Below are 18,272 nucleotides of genomic sequence, written 5' to 3' on the forward strand. Positions count from 1 at the left end.
AAAATTATCACCTACTTATATATAAAAGTATGCATGCCATGATTGATGGTTTTTTTCCATCATTAGTCTTAAGTTTCAGTATCTAGAAATCAGGAAATTAATTGTATAATGCGTTAAAACTGGACAGTGATGGCCTTAACCAAACACGTTTATCACAGAAACAGGGCAACAAGAAGAAGGCTGATAACTGCAGTCTTTTCTCTATCTTAGCACTGAGGATGAGCAGATGACTGCAGTACCCAGCTCTTTCCTTAAACTGCATGTATGTTGTTCAAGAAAAAACAACTCTAATCAACTGATATGAATGCTGGCAATTAAGGCCATTAAGTTTTCCTCTCCTTCTTGGCTGAACTGGAAGGACTGATAGAATAATCCACAAAAGAATTAACTGCCCCACAGAGTTTTCCTCTACAATGTTCCTCATCCGAAGGGAGTTTTACTCAGAAAAATACAATCCCTCTCTCAAAGCAGTTTTTCCACAAGTCTTGGAATACATCCTTTTAGGAGGATACTAACCCTGGTTTGAAACCCTTGTGAAATGCAAATCAAATAAATGGGACTGCAATTTTCCTTTTTTAAACCTACTTAGGATGCTCTCTATATATGTCATACAGCAGTGGCCCCTGTTTCAAGAATGACTTCATGCAACAGCAGGAAGAAGGCAAAGGGCTTATGGACCACAAAGGTACAGCAGGAGTAATTCTTCCTGCCCTTCTGGGAGTCAGGCACATAAAGTAATGTGACTACCACAAGTGTGCCAACCTGTGCCAGGTTTTACAGGTCTTTGCTGCTATTTTTCCTTCCTGCCAGACTGTAGGAGGAATTCACCTCTGGTGGAGTGGACCCTGCTTAATTGTTCAAACAATACTTGAGTCTGATCTCAAAGATGGTAATTCTCATGTGCTGGACTTCTACCAGTCCTAAGAAGCATCAGGAATGAATTCCCCCCCCCAAAAAAAAGAAGTGATTCAGTGTTTTTCTGAGTATCCCTATTCTTTCTTCTGGTGTGTGAAAACTCCAGACCACACTGCTCCAGCCAGGCCCACCTCACCTCCACCTCTTCCCAGGAAGCAGCGATCTTTGTTCAGAGACGGATTTTCAGAGAGCTTATTCAGATGCAAGTAAGCTATAATTCACAGCCCCAGGTGAACAAGTGCAGACAGATCACTTACAGTGCTTCTGAATTCCTGTCAGTTGTGAATCAAACAGGAATTTCGAAGTGAGCATCCACAGAAAAAGAAGACAAAATCCAAACATGTACACAGTTCTAATTCAAGCCCTACCCACAAACTAATTACTGCTTCTCACACTGACAAGCATCCTTAGGTGAAAAGAATGTGCATGCTGCCCAAAAAGCCATCCCAAGTGCCTTCTGAAAGGTTCCAATGACAGCAAGTTCCCTTTCCTTTTTGGTTAGTAGGGTATGTCGGTGGAGGGAATGCTCCCACAGCTCTCTGTCTTTCCAACAAGCTTTGTGCTATCAAACCAACATGTCTTCTCAGCATTTTAAAATGCATGTTAAAGTCACCCTTCACAAATTCGAGGGACAGAAATAAATTCACTGAATTGAGAAATGAAAGCCCAGAGCATGACACAAAAACTCAAGAGTACGTTCAAGTACAGCTTCCATCTCCACATCCACAATCACACAGAGTGCATGCTGCTTGTAGAAGGGTACACTGAGTCCACCACCAGCTGTCAATGCTTTCTTCTCAGTGAAAAGGAGGAGAACTGACGATACGTATTTCAGGAAAATCAGTTGTGGAAAGCTGTGGCTTTTGTTATTAACAAAAACAAATTGGTGACTCAAAGGCTAAGTCTCAACCCATGTTGTACATTAAAAAACGGCAAGTGTTTATTTGGGAAATCTCCTTCCCTGGCCACAGAATCCACATTTGGATTCAGTGCATAAAGGACATCTCTTCAGCATCAGTAGGAACTCATTTCAGCTAGCGTTTTACAGGGAACAACTAAGTAGATTTTGCAGTCCTCTCAGAGGTCAACACCACATTAGTCCTCACCATCTGTGGCTTAATTAACTATAGCTTCCTCTGGCTGCTTAGAGGTTTTCTGATGATTTAGGACACGAATTAAATGAAAACTAGTACATAACCAACCTGAGAGTCATGCTTACAATGTTTACACAGAACAGGCTGCACATAAGAATAGGCATTTCATTAGTGCTTTAATGGTAGAAGGACTCATTTAAATTCAAACAGTGCAAATGAAAAATTCAGAGCCCAAAGAGTCAGAAGCCTGAACCTTCCGTTTCCTGATCATGCACATTTTACCAGCTCAACTGTCTGCTATTTAGATTTCCCTGTATTTCTGACCACACCACTTATCAACATTGCTTTTGCGCCTACTGCATCTTAGGAAATGCATTAAGTTGCCTGCAAGTCTGTGCAGTATATTACTCCTTCACTTCATCCATACCTGCAATGCTTCAAAACAAAGTGAAAGTTGCCTCAAAGAGTCATTTCACCATAAAGAGGTCCAAAAGACATCTTATATTCATCAGATGGATGTATTTTTCCCTCAAGCTGCAAAATCTTGTTTCTTCTCATCCCATCAGTGAATATCTTGAGATAGATTCCATAAATAAATTTCTTTTTTCTTCCCCTTCTGCACCAAATAATTTGAAAATTGCATGGACTGCAGGGAGATTCAATTTGGAAGTATTCCGAGAAACACAGTCTAAGACTGCCACAGCACTCTTCAGAGAGCAGACACAGCAAAAAGTATTGATTGTCAAACCTAGACTGCTCAACATTTACACTACCTCATTAATGCCATCTTTTTGGAAGAAAAATTTCTCCCGTAAAAAAAAAAAAAAGCCACATGAAGACCTGACTTCAAACACATCCACACATCCATGCGCTCATCATCTGAAACATGCAGAATTGTCTCCTTGCTTCCATTCCATTAGGTAACTAGCCTTCTTTCCCTGCCCCCCCGCTCCCCTTTTTTTCCTCTTTTTAACTTATTGTATCACTTGACATAGATGTCAATTTATCAGTGATCATCTTCCAGTCATTACAATCTTTGTTTTTTAACAAACCTCACACAGTAATAGCATTCGCCTGACAATGAGTTTGAAGAAGAAAAAAAACGTCTGGACAGGCAGGTTACCAGAGATATTCACAGGACGTCACCTGTGAATTGGTAGCTCTCCTCTGCCAAGCTACGAGACTTTTCTCCAGCAGCAAAAGATGAGAATCCAATTGAAACGCAGAGAAAGCAGCAATGACTGCTCAGGCAGCATCACCCAGAGCAGCCGCTGTTGAGGCCAAGTGGACCACACCAGACTCTTGCAAAGCAAAAATCAACTTTAACTGAGACTAAAAGTAATAGATCTTCTGTTGTTCTACTTGCCTTCCTACACCCACGCGCAGCCCCCGGCACGTTCTTCTAAGAAGCCGCTTTCTGAGCCGCTTCCAAAGGCCAGCCGGCTGCCATGCCGCCATGCTGGGAGCAGCCAGCAGCAGGCTGTGCCGCTCCTCTGAGGCAGCTGGCCACAGACAGGAGGATAACCACTTTTGGGGGAGACCGTAACTTCCCGCTTTACCTTAAACGGCTTCGTCTGCGCAAAGGGCAGAGGCTGAGGCTTGTAGGCAATGCTGGTGCTCTCTATGTAAACCCAACCCACACTTGACCTATTTTCTGGTGCTCCCGGGTGCACGGTCACCACTTGCCTCATGCAAACCCAGCTGCCGCTGGCTACTCGCGAACCAGTTTCATGAGGCTGGAGGGCACATCCCTCACCCCCAGCTCAGGCACAGATTGAGCTGAGCGCTGCCTTGCAGCTTCTGGGGCACAGGAAGAGGGCAGAAACACATCCTTATTCTACGAGAGGCTCTGAATGCACTCTTAGCAGAGGGACAAACACTTATAGATCCTCTGGACCACACATGCCTAAGACTACAGGATCTTTGCAGTGTGTAACAGCACTACCTCTGAACAGAAAGTCAGTGCTACAGGAAAAGGAGATGAAGGCTAAAAATTTAGTTACTTTTCAACTGTCAGTTAACTTAACATCTGTCAGGAAAAGCTATCAACAATTTTCTGTTCCTCACTCTTCCTTATGCCTAACACTTCTCCCCACACACTCTTAATTCCTTCCTCATTTCATCTGCACAATACTTAGAGAACTGAAGTTATTTTGAATTATAATTACCAGGTTTGAAAATCAGAGGGAGTAGGGCTGTGCACATTTCTCCAATTTCTCCAAGTCATGATTTCAAGCCAGACGAAGTATTGTTGCACTGATTTGTTCAGCTGTGCAAGAATAATTCACACCGCTAAGAATATCAACCAACTTCTATCAAAAATATAAAAGGTTATGCTATGAAAAATACATTACAGTTAGGAGTATAAATTTTAGCAGGAAAAAACAAAACAAAACAAAACCACAATCAAGTATTTTCTCTGATTTTAGCTCACAAACACAAAAACAAGCAGAGAAATTTGCCTTGCTGGAGGACTACCAATGTCTCAGGTGGAGCGTGCCCACTGAAAGCCTTGCTTCTTACAAGTCAGCTCGTTATTCCATACCTGTAGGTGGAAATCCAGTACAGAGAGATGGAAAGAAGATGAGAGCAGCACGTGGAACAAGCATGCAGCAGGAAAGCAAGAAGTCGTCAATACAGAAGCAAAAGCAATGCTCAGACAGATGCTGACACAAACAACTTAAAAACTGCTCTGGTAACTGCTATAGTTGTTTCTTCTTTGAAAAACAGAGATTAAAAAAAGATGACCCTTACACTCCCGGTTATATCACCCTCTCCGAGCATCTGGGATAAATGCTGTCATTGTAATCCCAATCTGAGTCCTGATCTGATTTGCAGATTAGGAAGGAAACAGAAGAACTATTTGGTTCAACTGCGTGGGACAGAAAGCGGAATCTCCTGATGTAATGTCTCTTTTTGCATGTGATTTAAAGACTTCCCCAAATAAGCAGCTCCTACCCCCTGAGCTGATGGCCTGTCAGCCTGCATTTACAAAGCCATGGTAACCACTCCTACTGCTTACCTTCTTCTCTACCTACAGTTAAAGAAAGCCCAAGTGATCAGCGCTCCTCCACGCCTTTTCCCTCCATCACAGCCATACACTGTTTCGTTTTCCACAGAATAATGCTTCTTGCCCATCACTGCAGGCTCCACACATCTATCACCATCATCTCAGCAATACCCAGATTACTCCCAATTATGCATTTTCTCCACTCCTGAAGAGAGACAGGGAATATCAGACCAACCCAACAGCCAGCAACCCTGAAGTCATGTGGGGACATCAGACCAAGCTTTTAAGTCACTTACTAAGCAACCCAATGCCACTACTGTAGTTATCTATGGGAAAGAAACCTCAAAGTGCAGACATTTCCCTGAAGCAAACAACTAGCAGAGACAAGTTAATGCTAACAAGGAGAGTAGCTAACTGAGCAGACTGTAGAAAAATCTTTTCTATGTTGGTATTAAAATTTAAACACAGGCTCCAACACCTTGTGAATCACAAACAGCTTTCAGAAGGTATCTAACTACTCTCCAAATAATATCACCTAAAGGACAAGCTGCGTGGATGGAGGTGTCTCCAGGCAAAAATAAAGTGTGTTCCTATGACTGTCAGCAGTCCAGAAAAAATCGGCTGCCCAAAAGGCAGCTCAACATCTCTAGAAGTCAAGCTAGAAGTTCAGTTCTTGATCTGGGACAGATATCTTCAGGAAACACACCCTGGCATTAGGGCTAGCCGAAATCACTTGCAGCAGCTTGAACTGGCTGAGGTGGAAAGCAGTGCACTGCCAGCATAGTTAACGACAGAGCAAATATCGCACCTCTTGTCTAAAGGTGATCTATCTACCAGCAAGTCTTTATCAGTTGCACTGCTCAGCAACACAGTACTCTTTGACAAAACTACTGATAACTACAAGTTTAATGTACTAAAAAGTGAAGGTCTCTCAATTCAATCTGCAGAAGAAAACCATAAAACACTATCCAGCATACAGCAGATGGATGACAGCTCCTGTCACTGCCTCCTGAAATGTCCATTTGAGCATCTCACTCCTGGGACCAACTCGCAGCTCGGTGGTGGACTACCATTAACTCAGAGTATCAGCAGCCATTCTGCAGATGTCTTCAATTTTTATTTATTTTCTACACCAACCCCAAATTCTTCAGGAGCTCTGAGACCACCTGACTTCTTAACTCTCAGCAACTCATGAGGATTATACGGATACAGAAAACAAAACTTTCCCAGTAATAAAAAGATCTTAACCATTTTTCTGTCAGAAGAAAAGAATGTGTCTGGTATCTTTAAAAAATCCTTCAAAGAAAGCTACAACATGCTTCACAGGTTTCAGAGGACTCTGGTCCATTTAATTACTATTACATTAATGGTTTATGTTCCAGCAGCTTTCAGAGGTTTGTCTGAAATTGTATTTCCTAAACCACTGCTATAAAGTAGCACTGGCCAACGTGCAAATAATAAAGTAAAGTAGTGGAGACTAAAAATCATTTCTCTCATGCTGTAAATGACCACCACTATACTAAGAATGAACTTTTCAAAGTTAATTTCCAGTAGGATTGAAGGCAAAGCTGCACAGGAGCAATATATGTGGGCTGAGAAAACAATCTGGCCATTTTCTTGCAGAACTTCCTTCAGAAAGCTGCACTCTCCTGGTATCAGGGACAGAGGCTGTGTGTAAAACAGCTAGCTGAACACTGTGCAAATGTGGTGACGCAGCCATCATCATGTACTTTTTCATGCTAAGAGCTCTGTTCTGACCTACCAGAGCCATTTTAGGTATTTCCCTATAAATAACAGAAGCCTGACCAGCTGGGATGCATATCATATTTGGATCAACATTGCAACACTGTGCAGCTCCAGAGAAAGCAGTAGCTATGTCTTTTTATAGAACAAATGAATAATGGTTTGTAAAGAGGAAAGACTGAATTGTTAATGAGAAAACATGGATATTTCAGTTGCTGCTGCAATGAAGTCCTTGGGGTAAACTTGAGGAAGTCACTTAGGCATTAAAACTACTACTGCACTCAACTTCAGCAACTTGCTGAAGGCTGCAGAGAACAGTCATTCTGGACTCCAAATGAGTACTTCTGACAGAAATAATTTCAACCAGGTATTTTAGAAGAAAACGTTACAAGGTAGCAGGTACGTACGGATTACAATTAGTCGGGGTACTCCATTTACCTTCTTGCCATGCCTTTGCAGAAGCCTACTGAACGTACTACCTCACAGACCTAGTAACGCCAGTTATTTAAATCCACACAAATCCAAGAAAATCGTAAATCTGACCTTTTCTTTAAAGTAAAATTCATGGATCTCTGCATAAATGAGGCTTTCATTATGTCAATCACCATTCCTTACCTCCAATTTCTCAACTGTACAACTTGGGGGAGGAATATGATTGATCTTTTCCATGTAAAGCTGCTCCAAAACCCTGTACTTTCCTCATCTGAACAGCACACCAAGTAAAACCACAGATTGCTGCAGTATTCTGTAGCAGATGCATCAACAAAGCAATGTCATATCAGGGGAAGGACCAATAATAAACATAATCACAAACATTTCATCAGATTAGCGATCATGTTTATTATCAGGTCAAATTTAAGCTAAAACTTAAATTCTTGTAAAAATCCACATCAATAAAATTTGAAGTTTCCTCCCTCCCCAACTGAAATGCAGGAAAGACTGCTCTTCCATTTAAGCACTACTTCCCAAGGGCTGCAGGATTTTCCTCATCCAAGCTGCAGAGCTCCCCAGGGTGCTAGGAATTCCCAGTCCTAGCAGACAGCAACTATTTGGGAAAGCGCCAGTTGGTTATAAAAAATGAAACCAGCTTCTCTAGGAGCTGATTTTGTATCTGCATTATGAAAATAGTATTGGTCAAGATGTCATGTAAGAAAAACACCCATGAAAAAAACTTTCATTTTTAATAAATCAAATGTGCAGACTGGCAATGCCCAATGTCAGAGAACTGAGGACATCAGGAGCCTCTCTTACTCCTGAGTAGTATTTTCCACAGGCACTTACTGGTGAAAAAAAATAACCATTTGTGATCAAACACAAGATGTTCCCCTCCCAGAAACACTGGGCAGACATGTAAACCCAGTACCATCGAGACTGCTTCCATGAAAGGCTTCGACCTTACCTTTGGGGGGGAAAAAAAGTTTTGTCCCATACATTCTGTGTCAAATTCCCAATCTTCACAGTATTTATTTCAATCCTACCTACTGGTGTAGAATTCATGAGTCAAACCATTTAAGTGACTGCAAATCTGGAAAAACCAAGGGATGTGTCCAACAGGTTTTGCTTTGCCGTCACAGAGAAAGCTGCAGGCCTAGGAATGCTCCTTCGACCCGCAGCCCCAAGGCCCAGCTCTGCTGCAGCTGCCCCAGTGCAGCCCAGGCACCTCCTGAGGCCTGAGGCCCTCCAGCCAGCACTCCCCAAGTCCCCAGCAGCCCTGCTTGTGAGGCGTGCTGCCTGCCGGCCTCCCCCACACCACTTGTTTCCCCAAGGCCCATCAAACCCAGCATCTCCATCAAACAGCATCTCCACTCCAGGTCAAACTTCTCTAACATTTGGGGCAACAGGAGAGAGATGAAAGCGTGACTAAATACGCTTTCTTTTCCTTAAGAAATTAAGGCAGAATAGGTACAGCTCTATTCCATTTACTCTGAGAATACAGACAGGTCAAGTCCTTGGAAATGCAACTCTTATTTGAAGGCAGACACAGGGACAGGCCACAGAATCGATGCACACCTCTTTCCATTCTGCAAATGGAGGACGTGACTCCCTGCCTCACTCCTCTCTCCTTACATCTACTCAGATGCAACTCTTCTGTGCCACAGAAGAAGCTGGTGAAGGCTGGTGTGAGTCATCTGACCCACTTCTAGCTGGATGCAGCCTTTTTGCTTTCCTTCACATTAGGAACTTACACGTAAACATAGATGTGTCACTAACAAGATGTTTAGATCATCGCTCCTTATGACGCTGCCAGAGCGGCCAGCTGGACTGACGATGGGTGGTCCAGACACCAGAGATATGGTAGGGAATGGAGGCAGCTCTTAAAGACAGTGCCGAAAGTGATGTGCTTCTGCCATCCGTGGTGGAAACAAAGCCAAACACATGACGGTCACAGCTGCCAGCTGGGCAGCACCCGGAGCTCTTGGGCTGCTTCTGTCAACCTCAAAGGGTGGGACAAACCCCAAACCTCCTGCCTGCCTGGTCAGTGGAAGCGCAAGTTTATGGGAAAAGCAATTGTAGCTGCAGCAGCTATTTTTAAGCCTCAAGCCCGAAGTAGAAATCTGAAAGAAGTCTGTACTGTATGATTATGGGCTGCTTAAATTACATACAGAAAAATACCTTATTTTACTCCCTGTTTCAACATGTTTGATTTTTTTTTTTTCTTAAATAGGTGCATGTTGTTACTACGCAAGCCCTACTACACCACTCGCTTGTTTGTATGAGCAAGGTAATTAAACCCCAAAAGCATCCAAGCCTGAAATACCCAGTATCTGTCTGTAATAACTAGAAAAGGAGAGAGCTGGAGTTGCACAACACTCCCTTCTCATGTTTTACTTCATGGCATATAGAACTTGAATTTGTAATATATCTAATAGTACTTAGATCCTCAGTCTGAGGTTCTATTTCATGGTTAGTAGGCAAGATTATTAGTATTATTATTACTAGAACAATCATTAAGGTATGTTAGACATTTGACCTGACAACTCTCAAGCATGCAGTGCACATTCTGGAGAGGAGCAAAGTGCACACACCTATCATTTTGCATGTAATGTCTCCCACAGGGGATTTCTTGGTGCCATATCTTTACATCTAGAACCTTCAGTACAGAAGTAGAAAGGCTGACCTTACCATTTTGAAATACCAAAGCAATCAGCCTTATCTCTAAAGAAAACTAATAAGAAAAAAAATATTCCTTCAGGAAAATGTGAATTAGTAGGTTGGACTGAAGAAAATTCCGTCACAGAGAACTGAATTGTGCTCTTGATTCATTCTCTTGCTTGACTCATTTTGTTTTTACTTTTTTTTTTTTTTTTGAAAACCCATCATGCAGGGGACTTTCTGAAGATTGTGTGCACACCCTTGCACTTCCTTCCTTGAGTGGTGAAATACCCTCTCACAGGAAGTTTAACGATTATGAAGGAACTTCATTTGAATTCTCTGCACTGCCTCAACTGTGCACATTTGTTCCAGTGCTGTGTGCTCACAAGTCCACTGGAAACTATCTTGCTAAAACATGCACACACACAAAAAAGCCCCTACCACAAGGCAGAGCTTTAAGTCACACCATGGAGCAGCTGTGCTGGGAGGGCAGGGAGCCAGCAGAATCCCAGCACTATGCGTGAGCACACTCCTGCTCTGCCCAACCCAGGCAGAGCCATAAAGCACTGAGCCTTGGACAAAGCATACTTTTTCCTGGTTTTTCCACACAGGTGTTTCGGTATGGAAAAGTACAGTGTAACATAGTTTTTGTTACTTTTCATTTGCTCCTCTGAAGTGTAAAACAACTCAGTCCAGCTGTAGAGCTGGAGCTCAGCTTTTCAGCACTGAAAAGAAGCACCAGCTCCAGCCCAGCGGTGCCTGGTACTGCCAACCACCACCCAGACAGAAACACCAGGCTGATGAGATTGCACACATCCCACACTGAGCCTCAATTCTTCTTATCCTCATCTACAGTCCTTAAAGAAAACTGCAATGCTGAAACAAAGTAAGGCATCATCTGCTGCTTCACTTACTACATGTAAGACAAATAACAGACCATCAATGGCCACAAAATGGTACTGTTAAAAAGTTTTGCTTTTTGCTATTTGAGTAGGCTTACTGTAGTTTCACTTATTTTAACAACAAACGCGTGTGAAAGCATGTTTATTTTCAGTCTATAACAAAAGCCACCGTAAAGTCCACCAACTGTGGGTTTTCGCTTGGTGACAGGTCACAAAATATACATGATACACTAAGACTGCAAAACAGAAAAATATTAGGAGCATGTGATCTTAAAATGTGATAAGCAAGTCCATTCCTTACAGATACTAATTTAACAAAAAAAAATGCATGCTGTAAATATTCTGTCCATTGCTTCCTGCAAAGGAATATAATTTTCATTTCATTGCTATGCAAATTACCACAGCAAACACATTTGCATCTGCTTTCTCCTCAGGATCCTCTTGCCACCACCATAAAAAGAACAACAAGACTACATGGTCTGACCAGCCCAGATTAATGAATGAGTCATTCACAGTCACACACAAGTTTCATGTAGACAATAATACCGTTTGTATCCTCTATGAAGCAACCCAGAGAAAAGCTGCCGGAAACAAGTTGTGGGTCGGTGTTTAAGGCACCACACGTGCAGAATCCAAGGCATTTTTATGGAGAAGGCAGGATTCAAAGTAGTACACGTAGAATGGGAAAAAAGAAACATCACAGAGCACTTAGATAAAAAGAACAAATACTTGGTAAATAAAACTCTGTGGAAATGGGAAAAAAATGGAAAAAGACTAGTGTAGCACAGCTGCTCACCCTACTTATAGTAATGATATTCACCGAGCTTTTACGAAGGTCGCTGAATCTCGTAACAATTGAAACATGCTTATTTATGCAAAGAGCAGACATGGCATGGGAATCTGCGGTTCACGATTCCCCAGCGAGTCCTGCCAAAGTGTCTTTACTCCGATTCTGGAAGAACCACTTCTGGTAACGAGAGTAATTTAGCTCTTTGCCTACTCCAACTTTGTTCCTGCCAAGGCTAAGAGTGTGCCAAGTGCGCTGTTTTCTTTGCCTTGAGCAGTTGTCACCTTCAAAAGGACAGCACCGCCTTATTCATGAAGCCCTTTAGCCCAATAGTTATGTTAAACAGCCCTGTGTTTTGATGAGAACTGGTCTGAGCAGAACTCATACCAAACCCTCGTCTGCTGCCCATTACAATATTACAAGTGCACGCAACGATGGGAAAAATTACTCAGTAGTTAAGAATTGTATCTGAAGTGAAATGGAGTCTTCCCACACAGATTCAAACTTTGTTTGCTTTGGCAGAAAGGTACTGGAATTTTAGGCACTAGCAGCAAAATGCAATAAAAAAGCGTTCAGATCACCATGGTCTCTGGAGGACTTCATATTGAATATGCACAGCCATGAGAGCTTAAACCAAAAACTGAATATGTTTAGAAAGACTTATAGTTATCTCTGCAAAGAATGGGTCCTCGGTTTTGTCCTCTGCTCAAAAACAAGTCAGCAGTTCCAAACCAAACAAGGAAGAAAAAGGCCATTTTTTGTACTTTTGAGAAAAGCAGATTCTCACAGGAAGTTTACATGGGATTTATCTTGGATCTTGTTCTCATGGCAAAGAGAATGAAAGCCCTCCAATAAAATAAGGGGGTGGGGAAGAGAGGGGGCAGGTAAAAGCACCTTGCATTCGGTGAGATAGGGCTAAAAACGTGCAACCCAATTTCCAAAATTAACAGAAAATAACAGAATGAAATGTAACAATCGTCCTTTTAAGTTATATTTAGTGAGAAAACAGTTACATGATGATAAAATTAATATCTGTCTAGTGCAGTACTTAATTTGGTTAACACTTTAAAATGGTTTCTGTTCTCTTAAAAACATAATCACTCAGTCAAGTTCTCACCTGTATCATAAAACTGAAACACTTGGGTTTTACAGGCCTGCAAAGAGATACCCCTATGAATGCAGTTTCCAAAACTTCTTATAATCATTAGAAATAAAAAAAATTTAAAAAATCTTTGATGCCTTTTTACTCACAAGGAATCTCCACCAGCAACCTTCTTGCAATGATAAAGTGAAGAAGACATTTAGATGTCTGTTGTACCCAGGCTATTCACAATGCATGCCGATCAGCAGCCCCCACCTCAGGCTTTATCAGGTAGTCTGAGGAGGGTGGAACATCACCTTTCACACACCAGCTGCCCTCTACATGCCACAAAAGGCTACGAGCTAGGGAGATGAAGCTTGTACCTGGAACTATTTTTCACGAGCTACTGCGTTCTAATGGTTTCTGGTGAAGAACTTTTGAAACTGAACTTGCTAATGCTGTTAATTACAGTACTATTTACAAAGATGGTAATGAGTCAGCTGTTCACAATGGATGTTTTCAAAAAATGACATCCTCAATTTGTGTGTGCCTTCCCAAATGGAAGCAGTTCAGGTTCTAAGACTATCAGTAAATAATCCCTGAAGAACAACCTAAAATGTGCGCAGCATAGCGGTATTGCTGCCAGCCAGGCTTGGCAACAAGGCTGTTTTACAAAAGGCAGTCCTTCCCTGAGATTCAATTTGTTTTGCTCAGCTCATCTTGTGAGAAATGATCCACTGCCAAAAGGAGATTGATTACTCTTACTGGAATGAACGTTATCAAAGACACGATCTTGACAGATTTCACGCAAAGGACAGACGCTAGCGCAAGTATTTGCTTTGTAAAATGAATCTGTGAGATTGTGGTTGGGCTCTGAGGGTGAATTTACACTTCATGGCTCAGCTGATTTAAGAGGCTGCTGCTGCCAAAGGAGGATATCCCACTGTGTTGCGTCATGCCGCCCCCCCTTCCCCCCTCCCACCCCCCCAGCAGGCTGCAGCGCTCTGCACCCTCTGCTAATCCAGCTCAGATCGCTAGCACCACCCCCCTTTCTGAAAGGCAGGGCTGACCTAGCTAGCGTGGGTTTCTGACAGTGGGAAGTGTCCTTCTCACCAAAGTCAAGCTGTCAGAGCAGCTCGAGCTGCAGCACCTCACTTCACCCTGAGGAGAGGCAGTGAGCTTCCCCACTGCAGACATGCTAAACAGCAGCCCTGCTCCCTCTCCTTTCCCTAGCATTCTAAGTCGCTTCTCTTCTTCTAGCTCTATATTTGGTATTGGGAAAAAACGTCTTGGTGGGGGAGGAGAGAACAAGGGGTGTCAGGACAAAATTACATAGCATTTATTCAGGGCCATCTGTTATTCCAAGGCTCAAAGTACTATTTCTGTATCACTGCAGTGTATCATCCCAGCCATAGGAAGGAATTTATGGCTATTCTAATTGCAATTGGTCCCATGCAAACTGAAGTATCAAATGTTTTTCTATTTATCATAAAAGATTTTTAGACTTTCTTTCAGGGAAGGGAACAAAAGTCATTATTTCTCCATTAAATACATGCACATTAATATATGAATGCGTTTCTAATTAATGAAGAAGGCATTAAAATCAAAGCTACTGGAACTTTTAGTAGGCTTAGAAACAACAGCACAAAACAGTTTATTTTTGAAACAAGAAAAACACTTTTTCTGCTAATCATTCTCAAGCAAACAGTAAGTCAGACATCACTGTCCTACTGCAAAGGCCTAGAAATCAAAGCCCGGTTTCAGGAGGACAGATATTATCTGCTCTACAATTAACTGCACTGATTAACCTTTAAAGGGATCAGATATTTCATTTAAAAGGTGGTTCAATGACATTAGCTGCGCTACTCCTAAGCATCATCAAATTCCTCAGACCAGACGTAATGTTTCACAAAATGAGGAACACTCACTGCCAATAATCAATAGGAAATGGCTCCTGCAGCACAGAACCTGACTGTGGAAAGGACTTCTCACGCCCTTCACATAACAATCACAAGGATTTTAACCCGGCTAACGTGCAGTACACATATGCTGACCACACTGCTTACCTGATAGGGCTGAAAGGCACTATCTTCGGTTATAAAATCCAGCTGTTTGTCCACAAGGAATTCTACTGCAGTAATCGAATCGTACACACTTTTTCCAACCAAGGGCTTGAATGTCTACAGAAAAAAAGGAAGAAAACGAACAAATTAAAAAAAGCTCAGCACATCAAACCCCCAGGACTGCATAAACACTGACGCAGTACTTCTTCCATCAAAACAAGTTAAAACAGAGTAACAATTGCTAATTAGACAAGAAAGGAGAGGTTTGTGTTTTTCGCCTTTCCTTTGCAACGTTGGTGGAAAAAACACCAAGAAAAAGGAACTGCAACATACATTCTTCCTTTCCCTCATTGTTCTTGAGCAAGAGTGTTTACCAAAGAAGCTCAAAGTGCAGGAGCACGATTATATCTTAAACATACAGCTTAGCACGCAGATCCTCTCTCTGCCTGCAGGACCAGCTAGCGCAGCGGTAATTACAGCGAGGACACTGAAGTGGAAACAACTGCAGACACGAGAACGCTCCCCTTCCTGTTCTGAAATGGTTCACCTTGCCTCAAGTCAACCCTCTCATTTCCCTGAGCCTCTGCATCTCCTCGGCGGCCGCCCGCCTCCCCCGCAGCCGCTCCTCCCTGCAGCAGCCAGCTGCTCCGCACAGCCGCTCGCCCGCGCCTCAGCCGGCCCCGTGCCAGGAGGCCTGGCCGCGCTCCACCAGCGAGGGCAGGCCGCGGTGCCATCTGGCCGCAGAGCCGCACAAAGCGGCCCCCGGCCCCCCCGCAGCGGGCTCTGCGCAGGCGGGCGGAGGGAACGCTGACGGAAAGAGCTCTCCCGGAGAGGGGCTGAGCAGTCCCTGCGTGCTGGCAGGCTTCCCTGGAACGGAGCGCGGCTGTGCCGAAAGGAGATGAGTCAGGTGGAAAGGAAATCCCAGCGGATGGAGGGGAGAGAATGCGGCTGGCTCCGAAGGCAGACGGCGAGCGGCAAGAGGAAGGCACTAATGAACAGCAGAACGAGCAGGATGCGAGGGAAAACGTGGAGGAACTGAAAACCAGGAAAGAACTGAAAATGGGGCCGAGGGAAAGCAGCAATGGAAAGCCGCCCTCCGGGACCTGAGTAAAACCAGAATTCAGGAGAAGACGAAGAGAAACAAAGGCCGGCCCAGCCGCACACAGCACTGCAAAGGCCGCCGTGCCCCGCAGGTCACCCCAGCTGCGCCAGCCCATCGGACGCAGGCCGAGGCGGTGCTGGTTACGTGAGGCGGCACAAGGCCCCAGGGCCACTGCAGGGCAGTGTGCTGCCACAGCCGTCCACGTGTCAGCCGCAGCCATGGAGGGAGCTCAGGGTGCTGCTCCGCTCTGCAGAAGTGGTGCCCTGTGCTTCCTTCCCTGCGCAGCCCGCATCCCTGGGGAGCTGAAGCCGTGCTCTCGCCAAGCAAAGGAGTGCCTTTCGCTGGGGCTGCATCTTACTTTCTAATAAACACACCCCATGCTACAAACATACAGATTTAGCACACTGCATCCTCCTTTCTGTTTTATTTAAGGTTTCACCTCAGTTGTTACCTTTCTTGTGCAAGCAAGGGGAAAAAACACCACGCCGTTGGGCAGCCAGCCATCTCGGTGACTCGGTAACTGGATGAAAGGGCGAGGAGGGCAGGGGAGCACGATAATATTCTAACTGCAGCCTGCATGGCAAATAGTTATTTAACCTCTAATGGCTCGGAAAGGCCCTTTGCTCTTGCCCCACCGTTCCAGACTGGCTCTTGCAGTGCTAATGGTTTGAGTTAGGAGGGTGGAGCTCACACCACGGCATTGCAAAGCATGAGTGTACAAACCCACAAGTGGATAAACTTTCCTTCCAAACGTCAATGCTGCAGCCTTCGGGTTTTTCATTTGCCCCCAGGTCTAAGCAGACGCTGCCTGACTTTTTCACACCATTCCCCTTCCCTTCTCTCCCATTATTCGGGTCAGGAAACGCATTTCTGAGCACAAACAGGACATACCACATGGTTAGCTGAAAGGAGACTGCGTGGAATGCAGTTGCAGTGATCGCTCGGGATTTAGAAAAGACGACAGATTAAGGTGCGGGTGAGCCACCAGTTTATCTTACTGCCAGTATTAAAAGAACCAGTTCCAAATATAGATCTGCAAGCGTGATTACGCCAACGAGAGAAACGTAATGCCTCCTCATTTGCTTTCACAGATCTAAGCCTCCAGACAGGCCAACGCCCCCTAAATACACATGTGAAGGATGTGGGCCATCCCACAAGCACAGAGGAAAAATATGTAAATAAATAAAGCAAAACTATGCCATGTCACATACATCCTCCTACAGAGACGGCTGCTCTACCACACATAAGCTGCCATCTGTCAGGCCCTGGAGAACCTCCACGCTGCCAAAGCACCACCAAACCCCACCCTTCAGAAGCTGCCTTCTGAGGATGGCCAAGTCCGCGTGCCTTGGGCTCGGGGCAGGACAGGGCACCGGGGCACTCGAGCACGGACGGACGTGACCCAACCTCACACCGTGCGCGCACAAAGGCGGCCGGGCCGGGCACTCCACAGGCAGCAGCCAGCTGCTGGAGGCAGGCACGCGGGACGTGCAGCGACACGAACACGGGCTGAGGAGCTCCCTGCAGAGGAAGGCGCTCCCTTTTCCATTCCTGAGCAGAGGATGAGCCTAGGAAGACTGGAACCAGCACAAACTCAACGCCACGCTCAGGTCTCCCCTTCAAGCTGGCGCCGAGCCTTCTCTGACATCCGCGTTAACTCCGCTCCCTGAAGGCCACGATTAAGAGCACACGCTCGATTTTAAGTGACACCTGACTTCAGCGTTCCTCGGAACCGCTGCTCTGAAATAAAGAACCCCAAAGTCCCCCCGCTTTACCTCAGCTCGGACCGCCCGCTCGGCCACGCGGAGCCCTGCCCACTGCCGCTGCCCAACTCCCCGACCCGCGGGGTCCCCTCTCGCCGCCCCGGCAGCACCACAGCCCCTGCCCCGGGTCTCACCGCCGCCCCCGGGGCCGCGCACACCAACCCGGCGCAGCTCACGGAGACGTTAATTTGCAGGTGCCATTAGGAAAACTTTTCCACGCGGCGCGGAGCTCCTCGGTCGGCATTAGCGCGGCGCTGGCACCTCTCGTTATGACAGTCGTTACGCTCCGGGATGGCCGCTCCTCCTCCAGAACCGGCCGCGGCGTGCGCCGAGAAGAACGCCGCGCTGCGGGCCGGCTCTCCTGCCCTCCGCTCCCCTCCTCTTCCCTCCCGGCGCGGCGGGCCGCAGGGCGGCCGTTACCGGACGGTCCCCGCGGTCCGGGAGCGACGTGGCCGTTGGACGGCCGGGGCCGCCACGAGGCCGAGCCCGTCCCGCAACGCCCCGAGCCGCGGCCGCCGCCGGAGCCGTTCCCGACGACGCTCCCCGGCGGCCGGGCCGGCCCACAACCCCGGAAGGCGGGCTCCAACCGCCCGGCTCCTCGGCCCGCCTGCCCCCGCCGCGTGGCCGTGCCCGCCGCACAAAGCCCGGCCCGGCCGCCCCCCGCGAACAAAGAAGCGCGGGGCCCCGCGGAAGGAAGAGAGAGAGAGGAGGAGGAGGGA

At 45.6% G+C, this 18,272-nt stretch overlaps 1 protein-coding gene across 3 annotated transcripts in view; it reads right to left on the reverse strand.

The window, feature by feature from the left end:
* Nucleotides 1-18,272, reverse strand: part of JMJD1C (jumonji domain containing 1C) — a 145,899-nt gene that overhangs the window by 39,362 nt on the left and 88,265 nt on the right. For all 3 annotated transcript variants that reach the window (XM_031602836.2, XM_090144859.1, XM_031602837.2), the window contains one exon: nt 14,692-14,805. In XM_031602836.2, the coding sequence (XP_031458696.2) occupies nt 14,692-14,805 (114 nt within the window). The remainder of the gene's footprint in view (nt 1-14,691; nt 14,806-18,272) is intronic.

The sequence above is a fragment of the Phasianus colchicus genome, chromosome 8 (genome assembly GCF_987193195.1).
Source record: "Phasianus colchicus chromosome 8, bPhaCol1.hap1.1, whole genome shotgun sequence".
Taxonomy (NCBI): domain Eukaryota; kingdom Metazoa; phylum Chordata; class Aves; order Galliformes; family Phasianidae; genus Phasianus; species Phasianus colchicus.